Genomic DNA, 19,579 nt, shown 5'->3' with positions numbered 1-19,579 from the left:
TAATTAATTAGACTGCATCAGGTCTTATTTATGGCACGTGGGATCTTTTAGCTGCAGCGTTTGAACTCTTAGTTGCAGCGTGTGGGATTGAACCTGGGCACCCCTGCATCGGGAGCTGGGAGTTTTAGCCACTAGACCACCAGGGAAGTCCATGAGTCAAATGATTTTGACTCTATAACCCAAGACACAATCAAAGGAGGAGTTAATTCTGTTCCTAGAACAGTCTTTCATGCCAGTAGGCAAGTTTGTCTTCCCTTCAGCAAAGATTTTCATGGCAAGAAGGAGGCAAAGTGAATAGTTAAAGAGATTTATTGTCTCCTTTGCCGCTCTGAAAAGTTAAAACTGCCTTCATCCACAGAGGCCGCTGTCTTCCTTGTTGCAGCCAGCTAACACAAATGAATTCCTTCAGCAAACTCTCTTATTTGTGTTGCTTGTTCTTTGAACTGTAGCACAAGTTCTGAGCCATGTAACAAATCAGCGGAATAAACACATGTGTGTATTCAGCCTAGATCATGAACAATGAAAGGATCTGGGTTTGACCTGGACCTCTTCCCCACCTCCATCCCACTCTTTGGACTCATTAAAATATATAAATATGCCTGTAAAAATAATAATGTGAATCTACAACATCCTCAACATTTCTGCAGTTTGCCAGCAGGCCTAGCTCTCTATATACAACTCCTGAGGTTCTTACCCAAGTTCTACGTCAATTCTTTTTCCACTTGGAATACTTTAATGAGTGCTCAACTAATAAGATGTTCAACGGTCTGGAATATCTTACATTCTTTCTTTTGTCTTATCAGCTTAGTATTTCCATTCAGGACATTTTACCTCTGTGCAAAGACAGGAGTAGAAGCTGACGAGTGGATCAAGATATTACGCTGGAAGTTGGTAAGTTATTCGTGTCTCTGAATGCCTAGTACTCCCAAATCACATGTTGATGATCACACTTATTTCTACTGGAAGAGTCAGGGAACCCCTGAAAACCTATGGGAAGTCAACATGCAGGCTTGTGGAAGAGTCTCTTCATTCTTCTCGAACATGGAAGGGTTGAAGAAAGGAGTAAGGACAGAAGAATGAGGCTGCACCGGGGTCTCATTGCCAGAGCCTAGCCTAGTGTGTATCAGACTTCTGATGTCTGTCAGACTTCCTGTTAGTGTGTGGGTGGTCCAAGTTGGCCTGGAGGAGGACGTGTGGTACCAGAAGGACAGATAAGAGGAATGCTGACATACCTCTGTAGTAGAAAATCCTTTTATATTGTCAGAGAAGGTGGACTTGCCAGAAAGACTTAGCTTAGTGTCCTGTATAATCGTTACTTTGTGCAGGTCAAGGACAAAAGGTATTCTAATTTATCTGCTTTCCATATACCTCCCGGGAGGAAGACAAAGTGCTTATAAGAACATACTAGTCTCATGCAATTTTTGTGTGTGTGTGTGTTTGCAAGTTAGTCAGTTGTTAGCCAAGAGCTTGTCAAAGCTTTCTCAAATTTCATATAAATACCACCTTGAATCCCTTGATGTTTTCAGCTATAGACAGTAATCTCCAATTTTCAAAATGAAATTAGCTTATATTTAGAATCTTACTGAATAGTCCTTTCTAAATACTAGGATTTTTGCCTTTGGTTGTCTTTTCAATTTTAGATCCAAAGAGCTATAGCCCTCCTTTTGAGATAGTTCCAATGTATTTGATATTCAGTGGGGAAATATTTTGCCATATGAAGTCTTTGCTCAAATATGAATTATTTTTTATTGTTTCTGTTTGATAACTTTGAAAGTGACACATAATCATTATAGAAAATTTAAAGTAAAAACAGCAAATGAACATTTCAGATTTCTCCCTTTGCATATAAACATTTAAAACCAAATTTAATCATTCTGTAGTGTTCTTCATCTGCTCACTTAACAATATATCATGAACATTTTTCCATATGAATACATTTAGATTTATATCTTCATTTTGATTCATTAGTGTTGCTATTACTAAAAGTGCTAGGCCGGTTCCCAATTTGTGTATGTTTTAGAAACCACTTTATAGTATTTCTCCTGAGAAAAAAACAGAAAACAAGAGTAAAATTGGGGAAGTGGGGATATGATAATTACTTGTTGTTGCATACTTTTCTTACCGGTCAGCATTTTGTATTTAATATTGGTTAAAAGCCAAAGTTTGTTATCTTAAAGTTGCTCAATAGTCCATACAGGTGGGTGTGCTTTCTTACAGTCTCAAATAAGAAAACAGCTCGATCAAGGGGATGGCACAGTCCGATCTCGGTCGTTCATCTTTCAGTAGACAGATCCCCCTCGGTGAGGGAGACCCTGACGCAGGAGCAGGGTGGAATGCTCCCAATGCTGGGGTCCTCGGCACATTTCACATGAGAACTGACTGAGGGCTTTTCTGTAGAAACAAATCAAAAGCAGAGGCAGATTTGGACCGTCCCGAAGACACCACATTTGCTGACTCAGGGAAAACTGCTGCCCTTCAGGATCCTGCCATCTCCCTGAGACTACCGAAGCGTCCTCGTTCTGACAGGAATGGACAGACCACTGCAACCAGGCATGCTGGCTCTTAGAACATGCAGTAGGAGATGGTTCTGTATTCCCTCATTGTCGTCCCCAAGCTGGTTGACATTGGTTACCCGGAGTCCCATCCTGCATCATAGTCAGCTCATCTGAGTCCCAGACTGTGTGTTTAACCAGGAAGGAAATGGCTATTTATGTAGCCTGAAGCGTAAGACTGCTTCTTCAGAAAGTATATTGGGATAGAAAACGTCCAAGATTGGTGGGAGGGCAGTATTTTTGTTTTTAATTTTTTCCCTCATTTATACAAAAAACAAAGCTATTTCCAAAACAAAAATGGAAAATATTTTTAATATTTATTTTCTCTTTGTAAACAGCTCAGATATCTACTGGGTCCTGTTTTCCTTCTAATGAGAAACCCGTGAGAACTAAATCTCCTATGGGCTATGAGGCAGAATGATAAAGATAACAGGAGGTACAATATTAAAAAATCATCTCTTTTAGTCATTTTGGGGGAAATATAGAATTCTTATATTATTAATATTCTTATTCTCATTCTTATAAAGAATGAGAAAACAAATAGAGGAAGAGTGAGAAAGTATAGGTAATTTCTAGTTTAAATATAATAATCATGACAATTATTATTGTAACAGTAAGAGAGGACTTGTAAGCACTAAGTTCTTCATCCCACACTTCTCAAACAGCCTGAGAGAGACTTCTCAAGGAGAGTGTGTTTTAACAGTGCCTTCCAAAAAGTGAGCAGTAGGTACTGGCCCAAGAGAAGTAAGATGTATCCCGCACTGCCAGGAGCATCCTACACCTTATTCAAGAGCAACTTCTTTTGCCTACTGAGGGAGCAACACTAACCCACATGCGGAGTGTAATGATGTGTTACACAGCATTTTCAAGCCAGAATAAGGGGGTTGAAATTGGGAGATAAGATACCATCATCCAGAGCTCCTAAGTAGATTCTAACTCCTTCTAGAATCTTTATTAATAATGCTTTAATAGGCTGAAGTTTGAAGGGAGATTAAAGTGTAGGAAGAAACCAAATAAAGATGTTGTAGGGCAAAGCTATGACACTGCTCTTACAGTCCAAAGGGCAACTTTGTTATTGAATACATTTCTTCTGTTATTTGAACATCTCTCAAAAATTACATTTCAACAAGGTTTTTAATGTATTTTGTAATGTTTGTATCACATGAGATAAAGCAAATGTCAAGTTAAAATGTATTGTGTCAAGTTTGCAAAGTAAGAAGTTAGACATAAATGTTCACTGAGATGTAGTTTCATGTTTTGTTTTAGATCCAGAAGTGTTTGTGTAGGTAGCATTGTTTCTATTTTTTGTAAAATATGTTATTTATATCCTTTGGTTGTATCAAAAAGAGCATGATTTTGCTGTCTGTAATATTTTGCTATTAAAGTGTTTTTAGTATCTAATTAAAAAAATACAATTTATTAATACCATAAATAGCAATGAAGAATCCACTTTGGTTAGACTACAAGTTACTAAGGATTGAAGGATTCAGAGTTGAATAGTCCCCGTCCTCAAGGAGTTTTTAGTTGAATATAGGCAAGGTAAGAAATACATGCATAATAATGCATTAAAGTAAACACGATAAATGCTGAAAGTGAGGCAGCGCTAGATGATGAGGTGTGCTTTAGCAGGACTGTTGTTCAGTCACTAAGTCATGTCTGACTCTTTGTGACCCCATGGACTGCAGCACGCCAGGCTTCCTTGTCCTTCAGGAGCTTGCTCAAACTCCTGTCCATTGACCTGGTGATGCCATCCAACCATCTCATCCTCTGTCATCCCCTTCTCCTCCTGCCCTCTATCTTTCCCAGCATCAGGGTCTTTTCCTGTGAGTCAGCTCTTTGTATCAGGTGTTCAAAGTATTAGAGCTTTAGCTTTAGCATCAGTCCTTCCAATGAAAATTCAGGATTGATTTCCTTTAGGATTCAGCATGGAGGAAATCATTCTTTGGGAGGCTTTTGACATGAAAAGGGCAGTCTAACACATACTATGTAATTAGTAATAACCCAGATGTTTACCTGCTCTCAACAGCCCTGGAAAGTGGTAGTGATTTCGCCTCCTGAGGGAGATCAGGAAAAGGGCCTCGAACAAAGGATATTTCGTGCCAATGGCAGGCAAGTGGGGTTGTTTGAGATAATAGCGGTCTGTGTCAAGCTGTCACTAACAGTACATGCTCATTGTAAAGGAAGTACCTCAAGACCCTGCCGAAGTATCAACAGTTGTTCTCAAAATTCCTCCAGGGAAAATCTTGCCCCACAGAAGCACTGTTGCCTCTGGATGAGGGGAGCCCCGCTCAACAATGGGAATGGCTGTAACTGCCTCCAGAGAAACCTGCCCTTATTCCAGGGCCGCTGGGCAGAATGCTCAGTGCTCAGAGCCCTCTCATCCAGCCAGGCGGCACCCACAAGTGGGCTCTTTGATCCTCTCCTCTCTCTCACGCTGGGAGTGCAGCTTAGGGAGTCACACTGTCGGTTTCAGGAAAGAGCAAGAGAATTACTACAGGGTGAATGTAAATTCTGCTCCCCTCCTCTACTGCTACTTCAGGTCAACTGCAGCAAACCTGAATTTCTGCCCATCTTTCCAGCCACATGCAGCCTTACACACTGCTTACCATGGATTCAGGAGTTTCTTAAATTATCTGTGGAAAAGGGCAGATTTTTTTTTCTTTTTTGATATTTACGATCACTGGGATTTTGTAAAATCTAGTTACTAGAAAACTGAAGAAACAAATACAACTATCACAATCCATTTTTTTAAATTCAATAGACTTGGGACGTCCCTGATGGTCCGGTGGCTAAGACCCTGAGCTCCCAATGCAGGCGGCCCAAGTTTAATCCTTGATCAGGCAACTATATCCTACATGCTGCAACTAAGATGGAAGATTCTGTGGGCCACACCTAAGACCCAGTGCAGCCAAATAAATGGATAAAATATTTTTTGAAATTCAATAGATGTAGTATACCTGCTGTTCTTTTATACCCTGAACTCTCAACTTCTGTAATTTGTCATGTACTAAGAGAACAGCCCAGTCTGTGGACTACATCTCAAGTAGCTCTGGCTAGTGGACTGCCAAGTAAAACAGACCAGAGCCTTCTTGAGGAAGAATTCATCTTGATGTTGCTATAATGTGCTTAATAACATCTACAGCCGCTTGAATTTATATAAAAGAGGTTATCCTCCATAACACGTGTGGGCCTCATTCAAGCCCTTGAAAGACCTGAAGAGCAAACCTGAGGTTTCCACGGAGAAGAAACAGATGGCGGGCTCAGCTCCTGCCTGAGATTTTCCAGCTTTCTTGCCTGCCCTACAGATTTGAGGTTTGCCAATTTCCAAAATCAGGTAACCAGTTCCTTGAATTTAATCTAGTTCATATATATCCGACTGGTTGTTTCTTCGGTGAACCCTGAGTGATACAACTTCTTTTCCCAAATACCTCATCATTTTATATTTTATTGTTTGCTAAAATATTTTATTATTTTTGAATAGTTAAAAATTTAAGAAGTGCAATAAAGTTTACAGTGAAAAGGGTCATTCCTAGGATCTCTGTTCCCCAAGTATCCAGTTCCACTTCATGGAGGTTATCAATGACACCCCATTCTGTGTATCTCCACGGACACCATCATATCAATACAAGCAAGTATCAACATGCACATGTATTTTTTCTTCCTATACATAAATTGCAGCATTGCAGTTTCACTGAACACTATTTTTCATTGAACATTATGTTTTGGAGATCATTCTACCTCAGTACCTAATGTCTTTTTTTTCCATTGAGCCAATGTAGAAATTTCTCTAACCAATCCTCTATATTAGAGTGAACATGTAATTTATCTAAAGTGGGACACTTGAAAGGAGCACTAACGATTACACCAAGAACAGCAGGTATAAACTGACGTTTAAAAAAGTCACCTTATCTGATACTTCAGCTGTTTCTAATCCTTTAATGTTACTAAATTGCAATGAATACACTTGTACTATACACTTTTCACACGTCCCTATGGACTGGCAACATAAATATCTAGAAGTGGAACTGGGGGCTTTTGTGTCAACTTCACCAGTCATTGGGTGCCCAAATTAAACATTTGTGCCTGTGGGTTCTGTTTCTTTGGAGAATCTTAATACAATGTATCAAAGATTATGCACATTTGATCTTGGTATAGATTGCCAAATTGTGCTACTTAAAAGGGTATAACAATTCACATTTCCAACAGTGGGGAATAAAAAATGTGCTTTTTGAATCTTTCCCCATTGACTTATGATGTCATTGTTAACAATTTTTTATGTCTTATATGTGTGTACTAAAGTCTGTTTCTGGGTTATTCTATTGATCTATCTAGTCATACATCTGATGTAGGTTTATACTATCTTTAAAATAATCTAGTTCTATATTATCTTTTCAAAAATTCCTTAAGTTTTACCTTCCCAATGAACTATAGAATAACTATAGAATCTATTATACCTCTTAAAATGGAAATTTTAAAAGTAGTACTATTCACTATGCAAAGGTTAGTGAAGTGAAATCGCTCAGTCGTGTCAGACTCTTTTCGACCCCATGGACTGTAGCCTACCAGGCTCCTCCCTCCATGGGATTCTCCAGGCAAGAATACTAGAGTGGGTTGCCATTTCCTTCTCCAGGGGATCTTCCCAACCCAGGGATCGAACCCGGGTCTCCCGCATTCCAGGCAGACGCTTTAACCACTGAGCCACCAGGGAAGCCCCTAAGTATCTCCATTTATTAGTTCTCTTTCCTGGGGTGTGTGTATGTATGCACATTGTGTGTATGTGTGTGTGTATAAAATATATAATATATAGAGAAATAAAATCACAATCTTGGTCACCTCATTTATAAAAGACTTTCTTGTTTCATGCATCACTGCACTGGCAAAAACTTCCTGGACACATTTAAATAAAAATTGGGATAATGGCGATTCTAGATTTTTATCAATGTGTCTAATGCCTCATTAGGTTGTAACAACTAACTATTTATAGCTTGCTGCAGGTAAAACATTTTTCTTGTCCTAATTTCTTTGTAAAGACTATTGTCCTTGCTAAATTTTAATGCCTCATCTTGTGTTTTCTATAGCATCCTGTGCACAGCTTCATCGCAACACTTCCTATGCCTGTTTTGTTTACTGAGCTGTACATTCTTTAATGATAGGTACCACGATTTAGTCTCTTATTTGTAGAGGATGGGAGGAGAGTGGGAGGGAAGAAGGGAAGGAGGGAGGAAGAAGGAAGGAGGCAGGCCCAGTGCCTAGCCAATCTTACCACACAACTTAAGGGACTGCACTCAGTCTTATGGCACATAAAATGCATCCTTGGAGCACAGAAATATGACATACACTTGTGTGCCTTAGAATTCTGCAATGTGGTACTTCTAGTGAACAGCACACATTTGCTACTCAATGCCAGGTACCAGTGATGAACTCTGACTGTCAAAGAACCCAGGAGGAAATTAAAGCCTTGAATGATAGACTGCATTCCTAAACATGAAAAGCCACATGCTAGAACTGTGAGACCAATTACACAGAGATTACATTAGGCTCCTGGATGAGGTTTATTTTCCAACTGACAACTTATTTAAGGTAAAACAGTCTCCAAACTAGACAAGAAACACTTATTTATGTGGTTGCAAGAGTGAATTAAATTACAGAGTTTAAACATTTGAAAACAGTCTGGGGAGGGGTGGGGGGAAGCTATATAGTGTTCAAACTGTACTTTTAAAAATACTATTTATCCTCATGTATGAAAAAAGGGATATACTACCATGCGTACATACATACCAATACTGGAAACAGAATTCAATAATGAATCACACCTAAATTTTACAAAGAATAAACAAACATTAAAAAAACACTGATTGGTTATAGAAAGCAGAATGGAAGAAAAAACCATTAGCTATCATCTTCATTTCCATCAAAGAGCAGCACCCTCTAAGAAGAAACAAATTCGTTAGTAAGACTCACCTACAGTGCACAACAATATATACAAATGAAAGTTAGTGATTGTACTGGTTTCATTCACTTTTCCTAAGCCACTTTTATCTTTCTCACACTCAATGCAAAGAAAATAATATGAAGAAAAATATGTCCTCACTATTCACAATAAAAAGAGTCTGCCCTATTCTGCAGGCCTGGCACATGGTATAAAAGGGAGCACTTCATGGCTCAAGGGGATCAAAGTATCATTTTGATTCTGAGCCACCAAATAGGATCTCACGCATATTTGGTGACTGGACTAACTCCACAGGAGCTGCGATATAGAGTGAACCATTTCTGTGGTATCCCCAGATCTCACTAAATAAGAAACAGCCCTACACAAAAAAAGATAACCATCAACCTGTCCATAAATTCTATCTGTAAGGCTCTTTTTCTAGAGTAAAGTGGAAAAAGGGGGTCCTTGAGTACATGGATACAAGTGTCACTGTGGCCTAAAGATTGCTGGATTGATATTGTGTCTGATATGATGAAGAAAACTCCAGATTAAGAAACTTCCACAACTTGTCTCAATTCTTCAAATAATGGAGCAAGTTCCTTTTCCAGGCTGACAATTAGTCCTAAAGCAAAGAGATTAAGAAATTTGAACATTAGAAAAATGCTTATCAAAATTTGTATACTAAAAAGTAAATGAGACATAGTTCATTCTCCATAACTACACTTAAAACAAAATACTATAATTCTGAACAAAATAATTGAAAACCCACACTTATTATGAAGTTTACTTTCATCATCTATTATTAATGTAAGTAAATAAAACCATTGATATGCATTAGAAGATGCAAAATAAATTATATATGTGCTATAATTTTGCTGGAGTTTTATGAAAAACTTCAATTCATTTATACCTCATTATTTCAAAATTTGCACCAATTCAGGAATAATACACATGATTTTTACTAAAGGAAAAAAAAAAAAAAAAGACTTTTTTCCTGAGCCAATTTTAATGAACTTTATTAAAAGATAGGTAGATAGCAAAGGAAAAATTAGATACTTATTATATAAATTCAGTAAAGCTAAGGCACAAATGCATATTTCAAAGGCAAAAATATTTTAAAGATGCCTCCTCATAGGACTATAAAATACACACCGAAAGCAGCAAGCTAATCTAGAAATCAGCACATCCAGCTTGTTAGTTTCCTAGGGTAGAAGGCTATATAATCTTAAACACTGCTTGTTTTTCGCTCAACTAAAGATCTTCCTGTCTCATACAGCATTCAAAGCACCTGGGATTCATAAGGAAATGTTCTATGTACTAGAATACAATTCTGGAGATTATCATAATTTATAATAACTGATGATTTTATAGTATGATAGTGATTTATCACAACTGAGGTTTAACATATTTAAAATACCGACACCACTACTATCCTATACATTTACAAAGAGTTTTCACACACAGTATTTTACGGCTTGAAAGCATTTAGAAATGAAAGACACCCAACAGTTCATTCAATCTAAACCCCACATTTTAAACATAAGCAATCTAAATACAGGCTTCAGTGACAGCTGGAAACAAAACTGGCTCAAATATCTTGCAAATAAAAAAACAGAAAAGGAAAGTAAAGCAGTTCTAACAGTGGTGAAATCTGGAGATAGACCTTTAAAAAATTCCACTTAAACTAAAACAGAGTAAAAAAAAAAAATTGTAATTCAACTGAATACTGAATACTGTTATGATTTTACACAAAGATAGCCAGTGAAGACCCCTGGATATAATGAGATCTTACAATGCTCTCTACAAAGTACAGCTTCCAAGTGTTTGTCCTCAAATTCTTCCACTGTGAAAAAGAACTGAGTATATTCATCCTAGTCACACTCTTTAAATTCCCAAACACATTTACCTTGCCCACTATTGTTCAAGATTTTATAGATTGGTCCTTATGGAACTGAATTTATCTGTGATCGTTTTTATGTTTTGTTTGGTTATTTTCTCTGTTTTTTTTTTTTTTTTTTTGCTTTCTGAAACTGTTGTAATATGAGCAAGATACTGTATTAAAGAGGTGAAAATAACATTTAATTTTCCGTTCTATCTTAAATGATATTTATCTATACGTCATCTCATCTGAACTAAAAAATAATAGCACAAGATCAAGAAAGCAGTTCTTAGCTCCATTATACAGATATACATATATATATATATATATATAAACAATTCAGAGAAGTTATATTTCCAGAACACAAGGAATAGATGGTAGCACTGGGCCATGCATTAAGGTTTTCTTACTCTAAATCTGTGTTCTTATCATATTAGACTATTCAGATCTGGTATTATAAAGATTAAAAGCTGTATTTAAGGTGATTAAAACATACCTGTATTAGCATTGCTGCTGGCTATGAAACTCACTACCAAAGGTAAACGATTGAATTGAACCACCTAAAAAGAGAACAAGATCTAAAGTATACTGTTATGTAGTGAAAAGGCGGTATAATTCAAATCAAGTATCTTAATCTTTCTAAAAACTTTAAATGTGTAAGATACTAGCTTGACATCATGGTATTATGTCATGAAAGGTGAAAGAGTTGAAAATAAGTATTTCCGTAAAACAGACTTACTAATTATTTCTTAGAGACATTAATACCACTTAGTCTGGAAAGTTTCTAAGGTGGGGCTGCATCTTCCTCATCTTTTTTATATTCTAAAGCCCTGCAAAGTGTCAATGACATAGTAGGGGCTCAATAAATATTTGATAATTAAGGAGCTAAAGGCATTTTTTCTCAGTCATTCAAGTGGTTATAAAGTCTCAATCTTTTGCCTCCTCTGTACCACTATAATTTAAATTAACTTACATTTAAGTTAACTTTAAATCAGCTATCTTTTTAAAAAGTTTAGTTTCAACCTAACCTTTACTGACTAAATTAAAGGTCAGATGAGCTACTTATCTTCTGCCTAATAGACACTAAAATATACAACTTTTAAAATAAAAAATACCATACATGTATCATTGGTAGTGCATGACTTATACCCTGGGAAACACTGCTCTGTAGAAAGCAGTGTGTGTGCTCAGTTGCTCAATACTGGAGTAAGCTGCCATGTCCTACTCCAGGGGATCTTCCCGACCCAGGAACTGAAACAGTGTCTTGTGTCTCCTGCATTGGCAGGCAGATTCTTTTTACTACTGTGAAGAAGTTACTGATTTATTCTAAAGAAAATGCAGCTGGAGATCAAGAGATCTGTAGCAACTAATTTCTCTCCCACAAATAATAACCTCATTTATTTTATATATTTATATATTTCAAGCCAAAAGATGGGATTAGTAGCAATAACAAATGTAAATAACTATCATTTGACTTTCAAGGAAAATCCTGTATCTGTCACAACAACAACGACGACAAGTGTGTCATTTGAGAAATCAGTTGTTAAATAAGCTCAGGGCACCATCTACTGGAGGTATTAGTAACAGTGACCTGACTTACCCATTTCAGGATGACATATATTTTACTATTTAATTTTTAATCTAATTGTTCATATTAATTAATTCCTGAAATAAAATGTGAAAAAAAATCTCTACAGTTTAACATAACCAATTTGAAGGTTAAGATGTTAAAATTCTATCACTTTGGAAACCAAAATTTAGAATTATATAAACAAACTATTCTACAAAGAAGAGATAATAATAGTTGAAATCATCAGCAAACCATTTGATAATTATGAACTTACCTGGTAGGTATTATAGTAACAGATGATACTTTTATTTTTTGAAAGTCCGAGTTTGCTTCCTTGGTCTGTTGCAAGGGCAAAAGTTGATAAGAAACCAGGTCTCAAAGCATGCTCTGGAGCATTATCATTGGCCACTGGAAATACAAGTGATTTAAGTAAAAATTATGCAGGATATACAGTGGGAAGAGATTTACAGTAGTTATTTGCTTTTTTTGACAAAAACATAAACTTACAGAAAAAAAGAAGCACAAGAGTTAGGCTTCACAACACTGAACTTCATAATACTAATTGGGTCTCATCAGTTTAGGTGAGAAAAACCATTCAATCACAAGTTGAGGGATCACAACTAAGCGAATAAATGCTGGTTCTCACAATTTTTCAAAAAATTTCAAATGAATACTAAATATCTCTATTTTCTTAATATCTAACTTAAAACAGGTTAGGATTATCAGTACAATTAATAAATTGAACATTCTGGTTAACTATGAACAAAGTGAGAATACTGAAAAAAAGTTTCATAAACCTTTGCTCTTACAAAACCCACAGAAACATCATTTGTAGACGATGATATTTCTACACCTGGCCACTGATTTAAGTTTTTTTACACTCACTGAAAGGTCTAGATGGAGTTGGTTGTACCGTAAGTGCTGAGCTTAAGGTTTTAACACAGAGATCCTCAAAAAGAACACTGGAACTGAAAATCTGAGATTACTTTGTTCAAAGTCCTCATTATAGAATTGAGAAAAGGAAGTGATTTGCCCATGGCTACCTATGTTCTGTGCTGGGTTAGGAAGCACACTGGATCACGTATCAGAAGATGATGGGTTCTATGACTATCTCGTCACTGACTCATGAGCAACTTGCAGCTGACAATGTACTCTTTGCACCTGACCACTTTCATTAATAAAATGAAAGAACTACATTAGCTAAATTCTAAACTTTGATTGAATTCTAAACTCTGAAATTATCTGACATATATGATAACTCCAGGTGGAGAATGTATTATAAACAAAATATGCAGGACATTATTTAACCTTTCTGTCATATCACATATACTTAAAAAAAAAAGCTAAACCTTAGGCAAAAAGAAACCTTTTCTTTCCTCTTTTTTTAGGTTAACCAACTTTTCTTTAGGCAAAAATTCTTGCTAGATTCTGGTTAACTAAAGTAACTGTGAAGTTAAAAGTTTTTCAAAATCTTATTTCCAATAAGGAAGAACAAGAAAGAGTAAACAAAACAATAAATTTATGTTAATTCAAATGTATGGCTGTTTATCCTAAAACCACCAGCAATACTGATGAAAAATATATGCTGGGGGAGTCCATGGGTGTAATATGTCTAGCTGTATATGTGCTCATTCTCATCATTCAGATTTACTAATCGTTTACGTTATACATAAAATGTCTGTAATGGGAAACTGGGCCTTCAATAAATCCTTACTTAAACTCATGCTATCATGAAATAGTTGATATATAATAAGATTCCAACCTATCCTTCAACACACAAAATCAAACATTTTCTTCCAAACTAAGACTATGTCCTGAATGTATTGAATGGGTTATTTTTTGCTTGCTTTCTGTATTACTCAGATAGAAATACATTTTTATTCGAAGTCGAACATGGCACTGACATGTAATTGCGGCATTTTACCTTTGATGACAGGCACTCCATCTCTATCTGACACAACAATAGCATGGAGCCCCTCAACACTAGAAAGGAAAAGTTAATATATGATAAAACATTGTCTCAAAATATGTACCTTCAAAATCACAATGATAATTCTCATGTACATTTCTGAAAAACCATGAGGACTCAATCACTGATATAAGCTCCTATAACGTTTGCAAAACTCTTCCACCATAAGAAGCAAAAACAGATCCAGTTGCTGCCTTCACACAACTTACAATCTAAAAGGAAGAGTGGCTATCATTCAGATCACCTCACACAAATGTAAAACTACAACTGTGAGAACTGCCATTAAGAGATGTGTGGGGCCACGAGAGAGCTTACAAAAGGAGGGGTAGATCCAGACAGGTGGGTCAGGGAAGGCTTCCCGGAGGAAGTGGTTCCTCAGCTGAGACATTATGGCAATAAGAAAAGTGGAGTGGGGAGATCATTGTAAGCCGAGAGAAGAGGACAGAAAGAATGGAGGTCACAGGGCAATCCCCTCAACCACGTCTACACAAGAAGTAAACAGAATGGTCAAGACCACAGCTCTGAAGTAAGAAAGACCTGAGCTCCTGTTCAGGCTCTGGTGTTTACTGTTTATGCTACCTGGCATCAGTTACAAAACCTCGCTAAGCCTCAGTTAATATGAAAACGGGGATACTTGTACTCATCTGCGTGTGCAAGTCGTTTCAGTCCTGTTCAACTCTCTGTGATCCCATGGATTGTAGCCCGCCAGGCTCCTCTGTCCATGGGATTCTCCAGGCAGGAATACTGGAGTGGGTTGCCATGTCCTCCTCCAGGGGATCTTCCTGATCCAGGGTCTCCTGCATTGCAGGCGGATTCTTTACTGCTGAACCTTTGGCTACCATGAAGTTTAATACAATGATGCATGCAAAGTGGAGGGTGGCTGGTACATGATTAATATTCAAAAATATGAATTAATATCAATGTTGTCATCTGTACACCCTGAGAATAACATAATTTGTCCCTGCAATTTAAATATGAAATTATTAGTGGGAATTCCTAGAGCCCCAAAATGTTAAAAATTATAATGGGGAAACATTCAAATCATCATCGTTTATACTGGGCTTCCACATGGTACAGTGGTAAAGAAACCACCTGCTAATGCAGGAGACATTGCCACAGTCACCCAATCTTTAGCAACCACTTGCCAGACTGGTCAGCAGCCATCAATACTGAGGCAAGATCCTCCACCAGCAAAACATTAAGACTCATTAAAGGCTCAGATGATGGTTAGCACTTTTTTAGCAATAAAGTATTTTTTACCTAACAATGTACATTGTTTTTTTTAGACATCATGTTGTTACACACTTAACAAACTACAGTGGAGTGTAAACGTAACTTTTGTATGCAACAGGAAACAGAAAAAATTGTGACTTGCTTTATCTCAATATTCACTTTATTGCAGTGGTCTGGAACCAAACCCACAACCTCTCTGAGGCATGCCTGTATCTTAAAATATCTACAAGCTGCAATGCTTGCTGTTCCTACTACATCTCCAAATAAAGGGATGATTGTTATTAGCTTAGGAAAGAGAAGTATTAGCTTAATATTTTAGCTTAGGAATGAGGAGTATTACTATTAACTTAATCTGCAGGTGCATAGCGTATCTCTGACGGTAACAATGGGTGTCTCTGAGACGGGAATCGTGTGGCTGGAGGACAAGGATAAGAAGCTCCTCACTCTGTGTCCTTCAATTAACTTTTGCATCTTGAACTTTATAAATATATTGCCTACTCAAAACGTGGCAGTGTTAGTCACAAAGTTGTATCCAACTTTCTGTGACTCCATGGGCTATAGCCATGGAGCGGGTAGGCGTTTCCTTCTCCAAAGGATCTTTCTGACCCAGGGATTGAAGCTGAGTCTCCTGCATTACAAAAAATTGTGAATCACTATACTGTATACCCCCACGTAGATGCAGCAATTAGGTCTTAAAGGCAGTATTAAAAATAAAGGCAAGTTCCTAGGTTTTTTAATCCAGTAAACTGCTATGAAAGAACTCTAAAGTGGCAAAAACTGGGTTCTAGCCCTTCACCATTCACCAGCTGTTTAATTTGAGACAAGGCATGTAACTTCCCTGGGGGATCATGTTGTTTATCTGCAAACTCAAACCGTATCACTTGTGCTACCTACGATTATGTTAGCTATTTGAAAGTGCTAAATAACAGCAGAACACAGGATTAGTCTAAGATAAACAGAAACGAAATACTAAACAAAACACGTTAAGCAGAATTCATTTAGTAACAAAGTAGTAATTTTTTACCTCGGTAATTTTTTATACAGGAATCGTTTTAGATCCTGAAAGAGAGTATAAAAATTATATTATAATAATATGCCCAGTACTGGTTCTCTAGATCCTGTCCTAGCCACATCTCAGGTACCTTAAGTATTCATTCACAACCATTCTTGCTTGTGCTTTGTCTTTCTCGTTTTGCTTTTGATGTTTTAAGGAGTGGTGTAACTTGCAACAACTAATCTTTTTCTCTAAGCCTCAGTTTCATTATTTGCTGAGTAAGCATAATTAAAGAACCTACATTATAAGACTGTTACTAAAGTTTATTGAAAACACTCATGTCAAGTGGTTAGCATATCCATCAGTGGAAACACAAATACATATTAGCTATAATATTAGATCACACTTCTCATACTACTGTACATCTTGTTGCTAACTTTGAGTTCACTTGAGAATATATTATGAATACTTATCCATGTCCACAGACTTTTTTAACATCACTTTAAGATCCAAGGTAAGTTAACTAACTTCATGAAACTCAGTTTTCTTACATGACTAAAGACAAATGACAATGTGTGTCAAGCATTCAGCATGGAACATAATTATGACTTTAAAAAAATTAGAAGACTACTTGGTCTCATTACACTCTCATTTGGGGAATTTCACTGACAATCCAGGTAGCAATCATGAGTTCTACATAGGTAAATCAGATATATCTTGTTTTGACCCTCTAATTCCTACTACTCCCCAAACCTGAATGTTGATTTTATTCCATGCTATCACCACCAGCTTACTTTTGCTCTCATCTTAAACACAAAATCACAAAACTCATCATTTTCCATCCAAAATCTGGATTTCCCCAATCTCTCCCTCTGTCCACTAATGGCATTACTGTTCCCTGTTACTTAGCTTTGAAACTTAAGGTAATATAATCACCCTAAACTCATGTGTCACTTTAAAAACCACTTGTGAAGTCAAGTATTTTTAAACTGACGTTCTCCTCTCCTTTTCGGATGACATTACAATTTAGGTTCATTTTAATATTTATGACTTACACCAGCCTCCCAATTGGTATGATGGCCTACCACTTCTATCGCACACATTTCTACACAAAGCCAATAATCATATAATTCTCCCTCTCTAAATGGACAATTGCAGTGACTCTCAACCCTGGCTACGGACAACACTTGCAGAGTATAAAAAGAACTCTGATGCCTGTATTGAAAATGCTCCCCAGAGGATTTTTCATGCAGCCAAGATCATGAACCAATGTTTGAATGGCTCTCCACTGTTTACCGAATTATGTACAAATCCTGTAGATATTTGAGGCTCTCTACAATATGGATGGGCTATAACACATTTTATAGTCCTGCTTCCTACCACTCCCTCATACATTTCCTCAGCCCCAGATGAAATGGGCTATTCACAGCTCTGCAACACACATCTTTCTGTTTCCTATCTTTAATTTTGCTCATGCTTACATTCTAACTATTAATATTAATACCCTCTGGATCTTAAAAAAAAATGCTACTCATCAATTAGAGCTAATCTCAACCACCAAATACTCCAAACAGGCTTCCCTGATAAAGACAAACTGAGGTAATCCCTCTCTTCTCTGAATTTTCACACAATAATGTATGCATATCTATGATCACTTGCCTACTGTACTTTTTTTTTAACCTTTAAAAATCCTTAGGGAGAGAAATTATACCTTAGTTATCTTTATTTCTCCCACAGCCCTTAAAGAACAATCTTTTCAAGGGAGATGCTCAAAAGAATTCAGCGATTTGATTATGCCTAGAGAATGAGGCCTCAAAAATATACTGGAAGACCCCCAAAAATGGAGTGATAAAGACATAAAAAGTTGCTAAATGTTGAAACACATAATCCTGCAACCTAAAAGAAAAATCAGATTCATATTGTTGAATAATCATTTAGTGTAGTTAAAAGCATGGATTCTGGAGTCTGCCTGGGTTGGTATCCTGACTCAGCAACAAACTAGCTGTGTAATCTGAGGAAGTTACTGGATCTTTCTGTGACTTAGCATCTTCATCTATAAACACAGTGATAATAATAACAGTGCATATCTCATGAAAGTTACTGTAATAATTAAATGAGTATCTGTTCAACGTTCCAAAGAATATTTAGCATGTATATAAGCAAAATGTGTGTGTGTTAGTTGCTTAGTCGTGTCCAACTCTTTGCAACCCCATAGACTGCAGCCCACCAGGTCCCTCTGTCCATGGGATTCTCCAGGCAAGAACACTGGAGTGGCTTTCCATTTCTTTCTCCAAAAGGAATTACAGAAAGAAAGTGAAGTCGCTCAGTCATGTCCGACTCTTTGTGATCCCATGGACTGTAGCCTACCAGGTTCCCCCATCCATGCAATTTTCCAGGCAAGAGTACTGGAGCGGGTTGCCATTTCCTTCTCCAATATAAGCAAAATAACAGTATGTAAAATATAAACAAATATAAACATTAATAATATTAATTCCCTGTTGTTTCCAGAAACTAGTACAATAAAGTTTCCTAAATTTAGAATTTTAATTATATTGCTGTGTTAAAAAGGCAATGGTTATAAATCATCTGAAATTGCTACAGTGAACCCAAAGAGACATAACTGGACAAAGATTCAGAGCAGCAAACCATCATTTACAAACTGAATGGGTAAATATGAAGAACCTGTCTTATGCCCGCAGAACTGGGGCGTGGGAAAAATAAAATTGTCTCAACCTCAGGCACCTTTAGTGTCTTCTACCCCCATTCCAGGCAGAAACTCAGGGCCCCGAAAATTACTCCTATTAGTCTCTGACTTTAGATCCTAGACAAAGCAATTGGAGGGAAGCGGTAAAACGAAACAAATTTGTATTTGGGAAGCGCTCTCTCTCCCCACCCAGCAGTCTCAACCTACTCTCCACTCTCTCCTTCCTCTTATGTGGGGGTGTTAACTCACATCCGCCATGATGAACCCTTTCCTCCCGCAGGATCAGTCTCCACGCCTGAAAGAGAAACTCCGGGTGACTCTCCCCTCAAGACTTCCTCTCCCTCCCACCCCCAACCTAATAAGCAGTGTCAGTTCTCCGCTGGGTCAGGCAAGGATCCACGGTTCCAGGGCTCCAGCCAAGGAGGCTGATTAGCGTCGGAGTTCCCAAATACTCAGGCGGGTAACCGAGATGCCTGACAGCTCACTAACCCCCAAGATCCAAGCCCAACCGGGAGGCGAAAGCGGCGTCTTCTCTTCCGTCTCACCGCCCGGGCCACTTGCGGCCTAAGCCACCGGGCAAAGTGGCTGCAGTTACCTGGCTTTCTGGGTTGCCTGGTTCTCTGAACTGCCACTTCAGGGACAACTTCTCGGACAGGTTCCTCTAAAAGCCGCAGTCACATGATTTGTGACCTCTTCTGTGCTCCCGGAAGCACTTCCCAAGACTCCGACGCTGGGTGACTCGGGATTTC

The 19,579-nt window shown here is 37.6% G+C and overlaps 2 protein-coding genes and 1 non-coding gene across 4 annotated transcripts in view; 1 reads left to right on the top strand and 2 right to left on the bottom strand.

The window, feature by feature from the left end:
• The window catches only part of DAPP1 (dual adaptor of phosphotyrosine and 3-phosphoinositides 1), a 56,765-nt gene extending 52,812 nt beyond the window's left edge, over nucleotides 1–3,953 (top strand). The window contains exons 8-9 of one of the 2 annotated variants that reach the window (XM_027543989.1): nucleotides 804–891; nucleotides 2,218–3,953. In XM_027543989.1, the coding sequence (XP_027399790.1) occupies nucleotides 804–891; nucleotides 2,218–2,286 (157 nt within the window). In that variant the 3' untranslated portion in view covers nucleotides 2,287–3,953. The remainder of the gene's footprint in view (nucleotides 1–803; nucleotides 892–2,217) is intronic. The other variant, XM_027543990.1, reaches the window with a different exon arrangement.
• A 3,235-nt stretch (nucleotides 3,954–7,188) lies between these two features.
• On the bottom strand, nucleotides 7,189–7,260 carry TRNAS-GGA. Its single transcript has one exon. It is a non-coding gene; the product is annotated as a tRNA-Ser (tRNA).
• Nucleotides 7,261–8,080: 820 nt separating this feature from the next.
• Nucleotides 8,081–19,552, bottom strand: LAMTOR3 (late endosomal/lysosomal adaptor, MAPK and MTOR activator 3). Its single transcript, XM_027543987.1, has 7 exons — nucleotides 19,426–19,552; nucleotides 19,080–19,125; nucleotides 16,157–16,191; nucleotides 13,855–13,913; nucleotides 12,205–12,338; nucleotides 10,857–10,920; nucleotides 8,081–9,103 (listed from the first exon to the last, which is right to left on the bottom strand). The coding sequence occupies exons 2-7, from the start codon at nucleotides 19,086–19,088 to the stop codon at nucleotides 9,030–9,032; spliced, it is 375 nt and encodes a 124-aa protein (XP_027399788.1). The 5' UTR covers nucleotides 19,089–19,125; nucleotides 19,426–19,552; the 3' UTR covers nucleotides 8,081–9,029.
• Nucleotides 19,553–19,579: the final 27 nt, after the last annotated feature.

This window comes from Bos indicus x Bos taurus, chromosome 6 (genome assembly GCF_003369695.1).
Source record: "Bos indicus x Bos taurus breed Angus x Brahman F1 hybrid chromosome 6, Bos_hybrid_MaternalHap_v2.0, whole genome shotgun sequence".
In the NCBI taxonomy this organism is placed as follows: Eukaryota; Metazoa; Chordata; class Mammalia; order Artiodactyla; family Bovidae; genus Bos; species Bos indicus x Bos taurus.
Note: the sequence above shows the minus strand (reverse complement) of the source record. Positions and strands in the feature narration are given on the sequence as shown.